At 45.1% G+C, this 12,822-nt stretch overlaps 1 protein-coding gene across 2 annotated transcripts in view; it reads right to left on the bottom strand.

Annotated features, from left to right (window-relative positions):
- LOC149371174 (cholinesterase-like) overlaps window positions 1-12,822 on the bottom strand; it is a 31,284-nt gene that overhangs the window by 4,964 nt on the left and 13,498 nt on the right. For both annotated transcript variants that reach the window (XM_089564756.1, XM_089564762.1), the window contains exons 6-11: window positions 10,663-10,843; window positions 9,629-9,819; window positions 7,898-8,048; window positions 4,450-4,612; window positions 2,310-2,645; window positions 253-321 (exon numbers count right to left, since the gene is read on the bottom strand). In XM_089564756.1, the coding sequence (XP_089420882.1) occupies window positions 253-321; window positions 2,310-2,645; window positions 4,450-4,612; window positions 7,898-8,048; window positions 9,629-9,819; window positions 10,663-10,843 (1,091 nt within the window). The remainder of the gene's footprint in view (window positions 1-252; window positions 322-2,309; window positions 2,646-4,449; window positions 4,613-7,897; window positions 8,049-9,628; window positions 9,820-10,662; window positions 10,844-12,822) is intronic.

The following is a 12,822-nucleotide window of genomic DNA, read 5'->3' as shown; positions in this document are numbered from 1 at the left end:
GCATATGAAAAGCATGCTAACAAGTACAGGACCAGTGGGAGACCTGCACACACAATGCACATGCATGGCAGGCATACAAACACAGGGCTAATACTGTTGAGTGCAGAGCAATACACATTGCCCAGAGACACCACAAAGACGTAAGGGGCCAGTGGCATCCCCATGCATGAAGATCTGGCAGTGTTCTCAAAAATGCAATGGCATACACCGTGTTGTGGCACGTGCTGAACGAGAACATGTTGCGGGACTCACCTGGAGGTGCTCTCCGTCAGGGAATGCATTGAAGCATGCGGAATATCATCTTCATCAACCAGATGACGGCTGTTTCAAGAGTAATGGCACAGTGGTGTAAAGCTTTTGCTTGCCTGTCTACTCCCCTCTTTGTCCCCATAAAAGCATGCATTTGCACACAACTGTAAAACTCAGAGTGACACCATCAAAAATGCCGCGCCGACCTTGCCATTATGACATCTTGAGGAGACATTCTTTGTTGCCTTGCATTATGCAGGAATCTAATTAGCAAAAATTTGAGAATTTGTTGTGCCAAGCTTCTGACTACCAGCAACGGACCATTCTGCGTACACACTTCCAAAATTCTGCATGCACACTTCAAGACACCATTATGCAGCCAAGGTCAGAAGCAACTGAACATGGATACAAATAAATGGCACCGCTTACATAAGCGAAGAATTTGTGACAATTATACACAATCTTAGGCTCTTATTGCAAGGAGCAAACAGTGCAAAGCTGGAACATGGAGAGCAGACAACCATGGCCAGAACCGCTTGCAGACACTTCTGTTTTCTCGATTTGCCATCACACAATTCCCTTTTCTAGGGGAAAGGACACAGCCTCCACTACCCAACAGAGATCAGAAAAAGTTCTGACATGGTGTGTAACTGAGATCCATTCTTGCGCAGAATGCATAAAGAAGTGCAATTATATTGTCTATATTGTCAGTGTCCTGCTTAGACCCCAACAAGGGTCTGCAGTATGTACGAAATAAAAAAAAATGTTTTATAGAGAATCAACGCTAATGCTAGGGTCGTACCATTCTTAGTGTCCAAAAGAACTATACAAAACATTGTACGGCCAGCAAATGGCAGGTTGAATGTCACTAACGGATAACAACATTCATTACACTTACTGCCATATTTTGCACGCTGCTGATGCATTTGAAACCGTCATTTGTCATTTTGCTACATACAAAAATATGAGCACAGTACTAATAGAACATCAGTGTTATAGCTTTGGATGCATTCATATTGCCTGCCTGAACATAGCTCAAAAGGCAGAGAGATTGTTCACACCAAAGCAGTCACACAGTGATGCAATGCAGTAAGCCTGATGGCAATAAAACACTGGTAGCTTGTGCGTAGACAGAGCACTCTACTGACGTGATATAAAGCACGATTATGATTAGGCAACAATTATGAGCCTGATCTCTCCACAAAAGAGTGAGAACTTTAGTTAGTCTACACATTTTGAGCAAACAGCATGGAAGAAACAGACACAAACACAGAGAGGACACAGAGCTCGCCGCTTGTTTTCATGTTTCTTGTTCAATCTCGTCTGCTTCCTCGCAGTTTGCCCACGACCTTCCTCCCTGATTTGAAGTGATTTGGAGTGCGTATATGTGTGAGAGAGAAAAAGTGTGAAAAAAAAAAGTGTGTGCATTGCGTGTGTCACACGCTAGGCACAAGAACACAGCTGGTGATAAGCGGCGTGCCCTCACAGTAGAATGTTACGGTCAATAATGGCAAGGCGTGTGTGTGTGCATTTTTATGCATAGCACCAGCAGCACTACGACAGCACTTCGTGCAGTCACATGATCAGATGCCACAAGTACTGGCGCTGCATGTCTGCCTGCTCCTAGGCTGTCACGCTTTGCCACCTGGGGCAGGTCAACATCGCAGCCTGTTCAAACTGATCACTGCACAAGCTCATGCATTCAAATTACCTACCATTTCTTCTTACTGAAATACAGTACACGTGATTTTGATTGAACTGAAGCTCCAGTTAGAACAAACCTGAAGTTTGGGCTGGGTGAGTTAAAATTGGTGAGACTGCCCTCAACACATAAAAAAGAAGGCTGCTCAAACCTACGTTAATGCTGAACAACAAATGACCAAGAACAGATACTAGACATGAAAGGCACGTAAACATGCAGCAAAAAGCACTGCTACAGCAGGACAGACAGAGCGAAGCGATTCATGGCAGTGCACAATATGGCAGTAGACCACGTGCAGTGGGGGGGGGGAGGGGGGGCACCAAACGGCCGGTGTGTGGCTCCTCAGGCCTGGGCGTACCTGGCAGCCTTGCAGTAGCAGCAACATGCCGCCACGGCGACCAAGAGGAAGAGGCAGGCGACGGCCGTGACGCCCCACAGGGAGGCCGTGACGAGGCGGTTCTCCCGCATCAGGGGCTCCTCCCAGGGGGGCCACGTGGGCGGGGGGCGCAGGGCCAGCTCGGGCAGGTAGGCGTTCCAGAACTGGCTCTCCTTCTGGCGGTAGTCGCGGAGAAGGTAGCTGGAGGAGTTGAGCGCCTCGTAGTACGTGCCGTTGATGCACAGGTACTGGAGCAGACCCTGCCGGGCTGGATCCCAGCGGATGCTGCCAAACAAGGAGCTGCCCCCCGTGGGGTCTCTGCAGAGTAGAGGGAGGGGAGTGAGAGTGACTCAGCTGGTAACACGGAGTTGCAGGTCATTACGCTCACTCTTGAGTGCACTCATTTCGCCTCCTCGCATTGCGAGTGAGTCACCTTCTATGATGCTGTGGTTTGCACGGGGTGCATGGAAGACATAGAATGCAGAGAAGAAAACATTTTCAACTTAGCGTTCACTCAGAACTAACTGCATATTTCACACAATCAGTAAAGTTATAATGAAGTCATCAAAGCAAGCAAGGTGATCATAAAAGAAAGAGACAAAAAAATTTAGGGGGCATTTAATAACATTACATGTTCAGAATGCAACAGCATCAAAGTCTGAAGACCGCCCAACCTTCTCCTCCTCAATCGCTGCTCGCTACATACGCTGAGCCAATAACCCATCTTCAGCAGCAAACTTCCATGGCCACCCTCTCCACTTGTGGAGATTTTCCCATACGGTACAAACAAGCTGCGTTGGTTCTGGCTCCATTCTAACCTGATACTATGCAGAGGTGTCTGGACACGTCTGCAACAATCAAGTGCACCTGCCAAATGATGCCGAGCCTGTCACTGCACTCAGTTCTGTCATGTGAACAGCGCACTTGCCAGTGCACCTGCCAACTCAGCCATGTGACATGCATGGGCTCATGACGTCACACACTCTCTTGACCAATTGGAAAATTTTATGTCAGACGACACCAGACGCTGCTGGACACTCCCCGGTTTTCCTCCGATAAGGCTTTTAATGTGATCAGGTTAAAATGAAGAGCTTTGCAAAAAAACTGTGTTCTGAGAAAGTCAGAAAAACAATACAAACCAGCTGCAAGTTAATTCTGCGTTCTGACGCCCATTCTGTCGTCACTAGTCAGAGCTATCTACACACGGCCCATGGACCACCAAAATGGCCTGTGCTTCAATGCTCCCAGTCCAGTTACCCGATGGCAATTCAAACAGTGGATAAACCAGCCCAAAATAACAGATAATGGACATAAGATGTACGACAAGAACTTTTCAGACTATTTGCGCCACCTCAGATCCAAAACACGCGGGTTCGATTTCGGCCACGGTGGTCAAATTTTTATGGAGGCGAAATTCTAGACGCCCGTGTACTGTGCGATGTCAGTGCATGTTAAAGACCCCCAGGTGGTCGAAATTTCCAAAGCCTTTCCCTATAGTGTCCCTCATAGCCTGAGTCGCTTTCTGATGTTAAAACTTCCACAAACCTAAAAGGTTTGTGCACCCACTGACTGTTGTGACCAATTACACAGTAAACTGAAACCTTCTCCAGCTATGTGGGTTCCCCTAAATACACTAACCTCACACTATTGCCACATCTAATTGTTGCTCCATTCTGCCTGGCCCTGCCATCAGCCAGCTGCCATGGTTACATTAACTGGCAGTGTGACTGCCCCAGATAGGCAGATATCCCGGCTTCGAGCCCTGGACCGAGACGAATTTTTCTTCATCTACGACACCTCTGAGAAAGCTGTGGAACGTTCCTTTGCAGTTGCATGGGCAATCTCAGGCAGAAGCTAATAAGTTAATAATAATAAGCTAATAATATCAAAGCTGGCTTCACTTGAACTTTTGACTACTGAATGTGCATTACATCGAGTCTTTAATCTGCTGGCCTCTAACACACATCTCAGGCTGTTCCAAAGGACAACTTTGGCTGCTCCAAAAATTAAAATTTTGGGTGAAGCTAAACCAGCACCTCAAAACCAAACCAACAGGCCAGAGCCTCCAAGCATTTCATGCTTAACAGGGCGCGTGCTTCACAGGTGCCCCCTGATGACTCACCCCGTCTTGGCAAAGTTTGCCCAAGCCTGCATGAAAAGCTGGCTCATGTTGCGGTCTCCTTCGCTCCACTTAATGTTGTTCAGCTCCAGATTCTCGGGATAGAACTTGGGGTCCATGAAGGGTGCACCAGACACCATCAGGTCCACCATGCTGTGCGATATTGCTGCAAGAAATGGTGACATCAGAATGACATCAGCTGCAACACTAGAAAAGCTGCCACGCTACTGTTCATCACAAACGCTATGCTGCAGTATGGTATGTTAGGGTATAGTAAGGTACAAGAGATGCCGTAGTTAGAGGGCTTCTGACTGATTATGACCACCTGGGACTCCTTAAAGGTGCACTGAAGAGGAATCTGAACTCGTCGTTTTGCCGCGGAAACTTATCTACATGTTCCTAGCATTCTCAGAAACTGCGACTTATTGCCCTGTGTGGCCGATTTCCCTAATTGAAACGAATTAACACCCGGCTCCCGCCTTTTTTTTTTTTTTTAATTCTCCCTCGTACGGTGGGCGGAGTCGACCAACGCGGGGAGTGCCTTTCAGCCAGCTCCGTGGAGGCTTTGCTTTCGCTTCATTTTGTTTTTTAGGTTTCTGTGAATAAATAGTTTCATTTGCAGATAATATAACCGCAAAATAAGACCGCAGAAATAAAAATACGCGCAGACTATTTGCTTCTACGGACTACTACGTATTCTCCGCCGATGGCAGAGCGGCAAACCGCCACGGGACTGGGTGAAAGGCACTCCCCGCGTTGGTCGACTCCGCCCACCGTACGAGGGAGAATTAAAAAAAAAAAGGCGAGAGCCGGGCGTTAATTTGATGTAATTAGGGAAATCGGCCACACAGGGCAATACATCGAAGCTTCTAAGAATGCTCGGAACGTGTAGATTGAGTTCCCGTGGCAAAAAGACGAGTTCAGATTCCTCTTCAGTGCACCTTTAACATGCACTGATACAGCAGAGCACATAGCTGAAGCCATAGCCACTGAACCACCATACTAACATCACAGAGAGTGGCTAATGCGTTTGCCTGGCAGATGCTGCTACTGCACACCATGCGGTTTCTTCTCCTATAGCAAGTCCTCCTTCAGAAAGCCGCATACTTGTCCTCAATGCCACACGTATTCCATCACAACAGTAAGAATCATATCACACTTTCATAATTACTAATTGCCAGGGAACAGCGCTTCCTTTTTACAATGAGTTAGCGCAGGAATGCTGCAGAAGTTTCACTTTGTCAAAGTGCCTTGTTCTCAAGACGTGGTAGCTAGGGTTTTATATCAAATGCCCTAACTAAAACTTTTTGCATTTGTTAAAAACTACCCACAACAATCTAAAGCGTTAACGCAGTCAAAGTGCATAACTGGTAAGGGCACTGACGGTCCACAGATGATGCTGGCCTAATACAATAAGCTCCTTGAAACAAATTTTTGTCACGTCAAATGCCACATAGCCATCAGATAAGTGGTTAGCACTAACATAATGCCAGGTTCACATGATAACCAGTCCGGAAATTGGAAATTAAAAAAAGCTAGGTGCAGTTTGTAGTGAAATCTGGACTGCCACCATGTGACAAATGCGCAGAGCAGTAGAAGTATTGTTTGCCAGACATTAAAAGCTGAAATGTCTACCTGATTCCTAAGCCGCCTAGAAGAAGGTAGCCAAGTTTGACCAAACTTTTGCCGAATTTCATTTCTCCTCTTACTGCCGTACACAACAGAACCCTTTACTACACTGGACTCATCAGGCATTCAGTAAAAGGAGCCTCATGCAAAAATACCAGGCAGTCAAGTTTTGTCCACGTGCATGACAAAAAAATTTAGCATTGGCATGACTATGAATTCTCATCGTCACCAGTGATTTCTTCCCTAAACACAACTATGCTCGCTGAACACTGGTACAGTGAATCTCTGAAATTTCTTCATGGCATTTACCATTCATCTTACCACCTTTCCAAGTAAAGAGTATGTGGCCATTGTTAAACAGTCAACTAGCACACATTGCAAGCTTAACATAATACATATTTAAGCACTACACAAGCACTTTCAACATAGTTTTTTTCCCTCATACTAATGAATGTTAGACTTCACTTATCAGATACTACGTGTTCCCTTCCGCTAAATGAAGTTCTCTCTGTGCTTGCAGATAGTTAATCTAATTTTGCTTCATTTTGTTTATGCTGTGAAACTATTACTTGTCCTGATTTTTAGTGCTGAATTCAATTACTATAGTTATTTGTTTCCTCTCTCCTGCCATAGCCCCAATGGGGCTGCAGTACACGAAATAAAATAAAAAATGCAGTGTTACCTTGCAGTGTACAGTCTGCACCCTTGACCTGCTAATTGTTTGCATAAGTATGCATGCCCCATTTTATTGTTCCCAGGTGTTAACCCTTTGAAGGTTTTTGCCGTATATGTACGGCGGCGGTTTTCTGTCCCGCAAGGTCTTTGCCGTACGGGTACGGTTTCGAACTTCCGTTTGAAATTTTGGGCCAAAAGAACAATGCGTGCTCACTGGGGGGTGCTGCCACCTCTTAGGACTTACAAGAAGTGTTTGAATTTTGTGCTGCCTTCTTACGGAGATAAGCAGAGCTTATGTCTAGCTTTAGCGCGGCGGCACAGACTGCGGCAACACCCCTTTTGTAGTTTTGGTTTCGCCGTGTGATCGCAACGGAGTCGCACGAAATTTGAGTTTTCTTTTTGTCAGCACTATCTTGCAGGGGCTGCCGAAGTTGATTTCTATCTTTATTGGCGCTGCTCTTAGCTTGCTTATCACCGTTGCTCGCAAGGTATTCTCGCCCTCTGTGGCAACGCGTCTACGCGGTTTCGATTCCACCGCGGGATCGCAACGGAGTCGCGCGAAACGTGCTTTCTCTTTGTGAGCACTGTTTTGCAGAGGCGGCGAAAGTTGATTTCTATCTTTATTGGTGCTGCTCTTAGCTTGCTTATCACCGTTGCTATTCTATTCTATTGAACATTTTCCAGTTGTGAGTGATGCTGTCACCAAAGTACTGTTCCTAATTTTTTTTTACTATTTATTCTCGATTATATACATTTTGTAGATTCAAGATCCGCAAGAAAGTAATTTGACCAGCTGGGAAAGTTTTCTTCAAAATAATTCGACCCTCAAAGGGTTAAATTGTAAACCTAGACTGTACTGCCACTTATAAATAACCTGGAACCAACAGGCACACAAACACAGATACAACATATGAGGTCTACACGTGTTTTTTGTCCCAAATCTTTCATCTTCATTTGCCCCCAAGTGCCACACAAATCCGTTTCCCACCTTTTCCTAGTTGTGTCACTATGTTGCTTTGCTCCTTGTGCTTCATGGCATAATCACCATCAGCAGATATACTCAGTGCACATCACATCGATCATCAGTTCTAAAGCAGGGTGGCAACAAGACACGAAAACAAAAACAGAAATAGAATTCAACACTCACCATCCCAGTCGTATATGCGCCTGCTGTAAATGAGCTCAGGGTAGCTCTCAAGTGTGTAGTTGACCACATACGCATACACACGGAAGCCCTTCTCCAGCAAGAGCTTCATAAACTTGTCATGAGGGGCCACAAAGTACGAGTCTGAGAGCATCTGTAAGTGCCAGTGCAAAAACTATTAACGACGTTGCTGCCCAAAGGCTTCTGATTATACATTATTGAATGATTCATTATTGCATTGCAGCTATAATAGATTTGTTACAGTCAAGCAGCAATCATAACATTCGATACCTGGCATACACTGTTACCAATATTGTAAATAAATTAAGGAAGCCATGTTAGAAGTCAATCTATTTAGCTTTTAAAGGGACAGTGAAGATAAACTGAAGTTTACCTGCACTGATGGAGTAGAAACATTATAATCACAAAGAGACCACTCTCACTGAAATAACGTGCTTTTAAAGCTAGAAAATACCACAAAACAAAATAAAGTAAAAGTTCATTCATTCAGACTTCAAGGGACAGGAAAAAATGTTCTAATTTGTCCATAAGTTCGAATTATCAAATGACCTCTCCCCTAAAAGACTAGCAAGAACCGCTTGCATCACGGTAAATTTATTTGGCGAAGGACTCTCCAATGGGTGTCTTCTACTGAGATAAAAACAGCACAGTAGTGACCATTTTCCACACTTCCAATAATGCTTACTGCATGGATACTATCGGAAGCATTGAAGCAAAACTGCTCCAATATAGTAAAGGACTCCCGCATCCTTAATGATGAGACGCGGTGGAGCTCCACCATTGCCTTGTCACACCCATCACAAGTGACACCATCGTGCGTGAGCAGACTTCACACCACGAACACCAAACGACATGTGACGAGCGCACAGTTTTGGTGCACTGGATCAACTGAGCCACACGGATAAAAGCCAAGAAAACGGCACCAAAGTGGCGTGAACAGAAAAGGGGGAAAGAAAACACCAGCGGTGGGAATGAAGCTCAGAAGGGAGAAACCACGAAACTAAGCGGTCGAACTATACTGAAAGACAAGGCTGTCTATTTTTCGTCACATCTGTCACTGTGCGCATGTCGGAGATGTGTGAGTGGCTCTACAGCATTGGAACTCAGGTTTTGAGGAAGACTATTTCAATGACATCTTGTCATGCCGATCATATCTGGCGAGGCATCCTTGCCAGATATCACCGATGCTAGACCCGATGCAAGACCCGTAGCGTCCAAATTAGGGAGTGTCCAAAGCCAGACTTCAGTGAACTGAAGCCAGGACTGAGTCAGCAGTTCGAATTATCCGGAATTCTGAATCAACAGGGATCAAATTAATGAACTTTTACTGCACAGGTGTTGTCATCACTGGCCGCCTCGGAACACTTGTACCCATTTTTGCTGGTGGGTTTCTGGCAGTGGGTTTCGAACCAACAATCTACCACAGCTGAAAACGGATGCCCAGACCACTTTCACCCAGATACACGGTTAAAACTAGTTCAAAGTTACAATATTTTGAATGCTTCAAATGTGTGTCAATGAATCCCCAAAGCTCTCTCTTCTCTTCAATATCTTTTTTTCTTTCTCTCACTCAGAACAAGCATGCGATCTTGCCTAGCATTCTTTGGCCTTAATGTTTGCTGCGGCTAAAAAGCATGTTACCAGCAGTTCATTTTCAATTGATCACTTTATTTCTGCTTGTGACTAATCTCCCGAAAGAAAAAGCCCACTCACGTCTACGTATCCCCTCATCAGGAGGGTCTGATTGTCCTGGTCGCTCCACGGTGTGTACATGAAGGACAAGGCACTGATGACAGCTTCTTCATTGAGTGTGTAGTTGAACTGGCGGGCATAGCGCTTCAGGTACATTCTGAACGTATCAGGTGTCATGCTGTAGCGGTTGTTCTTCAGCTCTTTGTCTCGCTCTGAAAAATTCGTAAGGTGCTGTAAGAAAATCCTCCAGGAACGCATGCATGCACTTATCATCCCACACTGGTACTGGTCAGGCAAGTTGAAATGCAAAATATAGAAGTGAACAAGGATATAAAGCTTCACATGTTAATGTCCACCAGTGATGGGACTTGTGGCAAACAAGTGATAACACACAAGGTATGCCGTCAATCAGCTATGTCATCTTACATTTTAATTTCTCTCATACTGCACAGACAAAGCGAAATTAGTAAGCACAAAAAAAAAACAATATAAGGGTGAAATTTTCAATGTCAAACTGCCTAGTGCTGTGTTATAAATTTCAATAATTATACTACTGTTTACTAACAAAATTATCGCCAAATGGTGTACACTAGCAGTGAACTAAAATAGTTAGAATGCAGCAAAACTCTTAGCACAAAGAGAAAAAAACATGCACAAGGCAGTGAAGGCCTTCTAAGTTCTAAATCAACAGAAATGAACAGTGTGCTAAGCATCTCTCAATTATACATGTCCGACTGAAATTGCTGCGACTGACTCAAGAATACAATTGCAGAAGCTGAAAAAGAATTTTTCATACGGTATAAATAAAAGTCCCTAGTGAATGCTCGTTACGTTTTCTTCTGCCATCCCTACCTTGTGAATTGCTCAATTTGTCAAGATGAAATGTATACATGCATGCACCAAAACCATGCATAACTACTTTTTGCTAAGCAACAACAAATTTTAAAATAATAAGACAAAGAATGATTCATCAGTGTGTGCACCAGACAACACAAATACACAGGTTGCGGAATGATAATATTGCGCTTTGTTTTATCGCCCAACATGTCACTCACTGACTATGTAGGATGCCTCATCACGAGTTACACCAGTCATGTATGCAACTCTGCTGCGGAACAGGTGGGCCTCCTCTGGTGCCAGGTCTCGGAAGTAGTCTTCTGGAGACACGGGCACGATGCTCTCACGGCGTGTGTGCCTATCCAGAACAGGTCCCCAAGGCAGACGCCCCACAGTTGGCTGTGTGGAAAGAACAGAGGAAACTCTCACACCCTACACTGAGGCTCAGCATTGGAATGCTTTTTACATGCTGCAACAATGTAACATGTTGCTAGTATACAGTGATCTACAGGGTTGTCTAAAGCACTCAGCCAGTACACTCTGGGCAACACTGCCACTGTACCCTGGACTAGAAGTGCATTTTCGAGCCACGAGATGTAAGCCATGATCCATATAAAAAGTTTGTGCATGACAGGATGTTAATTTGAGCTCCAGGAAAGCATACCCCACAGTGCAATGTTCACATACTCTAGTGAAGTATGTGGACAACTGCACCAGTGTCAGGCTACCAACAACAACATAATTCATCATAAGCAAAGAACAGCTCTCTGGCTTTATTAAGTGCACTTCTTACTAAGTGAATATGCATCTGTCATGACCTTGCTCTGTGCCGTTATAACTTTGGCTTCTATCGTTTATGATATCGTCTAGTATTTTGTAACTGAACAACAAATGAAACGTGACTTGAAAGCTATGGCTTATTGAAACAGTGGTCCTTGACCGAGTTCGACATAGAGCTGCAGAGAAAAGTCGTTTCCAAAAACAGTCTACAATGCTGGGATGCTTATGCTAGTCAAACTGCTTTTAATGAACAGTAGTGAATGGCATCCTTTGTACACTGAAGTCCTGAAAATACTGTGAACCTAATTGATTATAAACCATTTAGCTCGTTTTTCTAATTATTGGTATGCTTAAATTAACCATGTCAATGTTAGAAAAACCTAGGCCTCAATAAAATCGTACAAAACTTGAGTTAGCAACGTGGAACAATAACTGTGATGCACTATATAGAATCCTTCCATCAATACTAAAAAGAGGAAGATAAGCAGAATTAAATGTAGTAAGATATGAAAAACCTCACAATATTGCTGCCTTCATAAAAAGGAAGCTTGGTAAGCAGCTAATCCATCATGCCTGGCTGTTTCCAGCCATCATATATACCTCGATTATGAATACTGACAGCTTGGCTCATGCACAACAAAAAATATTTTCAACCTAACATTAAACACACTTGTACAGTGACAGTAGCAGTCACCTTTAAAGGTGTTTGGAAGAAAAGGAACAGAAAATGAGTACAGTGGAACCTCGATTATACGACCCCCGGTCATGCGACGACCCGCATTTTACGACGAATTTGTGCGGTCCCGGCAAAACCCCCATAGAGACAATGCATTAAAAACCTCGGTTATACGACGCAAATTTTAGAAGGACCCCGCTTCGTACGACGGCTGGCTCGTACCGTCCGTCAAAAAAGGTCGTCAGCAAACGCAGGCCGGGATGTGCCGTATTTTCGCGATTCTAAGCACCCCCCCTATTTTCGGGGAAAAAAATTTCTGAAAAAAAAAAAAAAAAACTTTGCATGCGAATCTAAGCACCCCCGTTTTTGCGCGGGTTGCCGAGGCCGCCAAGTGCACTTGCGTTGCCGAGGCCGCCAAGTGCACTTGCTCTCTTTTTCGTCGAGCCTGTGCAGTCGGAATCCCAAGGAGGCGCGGCCTGCGTGTTGTTGTTGCGACTGAGAGAAGGATGAAAAGGAAAGCGCACGGGCCCGCCTACTGGCGTGAGCCAAGCCACCGCCGCTGCCGAGGAGAGTTAAAGATCAGAGGAAAGATAAAGAGAAAAGCTAAGACGCGCGCCGGTCGCAGCAACAGATGCGTCCGCAGGAGCCGACGCTGATGAAAAAACAGATAAGCGGGCGAGGCCGCGCACGCCCAAGCGAGGACAGCGGCGTCCACGGCGCTTTTTGTAATGGAAGTAATGGATGCTTGTGCCCCACGATAAAACGAAGAGGAAGTGGACAACGATGCAGAGGTTTGCGCTCCCATTCCTAGTTACGCGGACGTGTTGCAGAGCGTCGACAACATCCGGCGCTTTGCTTGCGCGCGCGACGATGTTGGCGACCTACTGCCGGACGTGGCAGCCCTTGATTGGGCAAAGGTGCA

This window comes from Amblyomma mixtum, chromosome 1 (assembly GCF_055824585.1).
Source record: "Amblyomma mixtum isolate Tamu chromosome 1, ASM5582458v1, whole genome shotgun sequence".
In the NCBI taxonomy this organism is placed as follows: domain Eukaryota; kingdom Metazoa; phylum Arthropoda; class Arachnida; order Ixodida; family Ixodidae; genus Amblyomma; species Amblyomma mixtum.
Note: the sequence above shows the minus strand (reverse complement) of the source record. Positions and strands in the feature narration are given on the sequence as shown.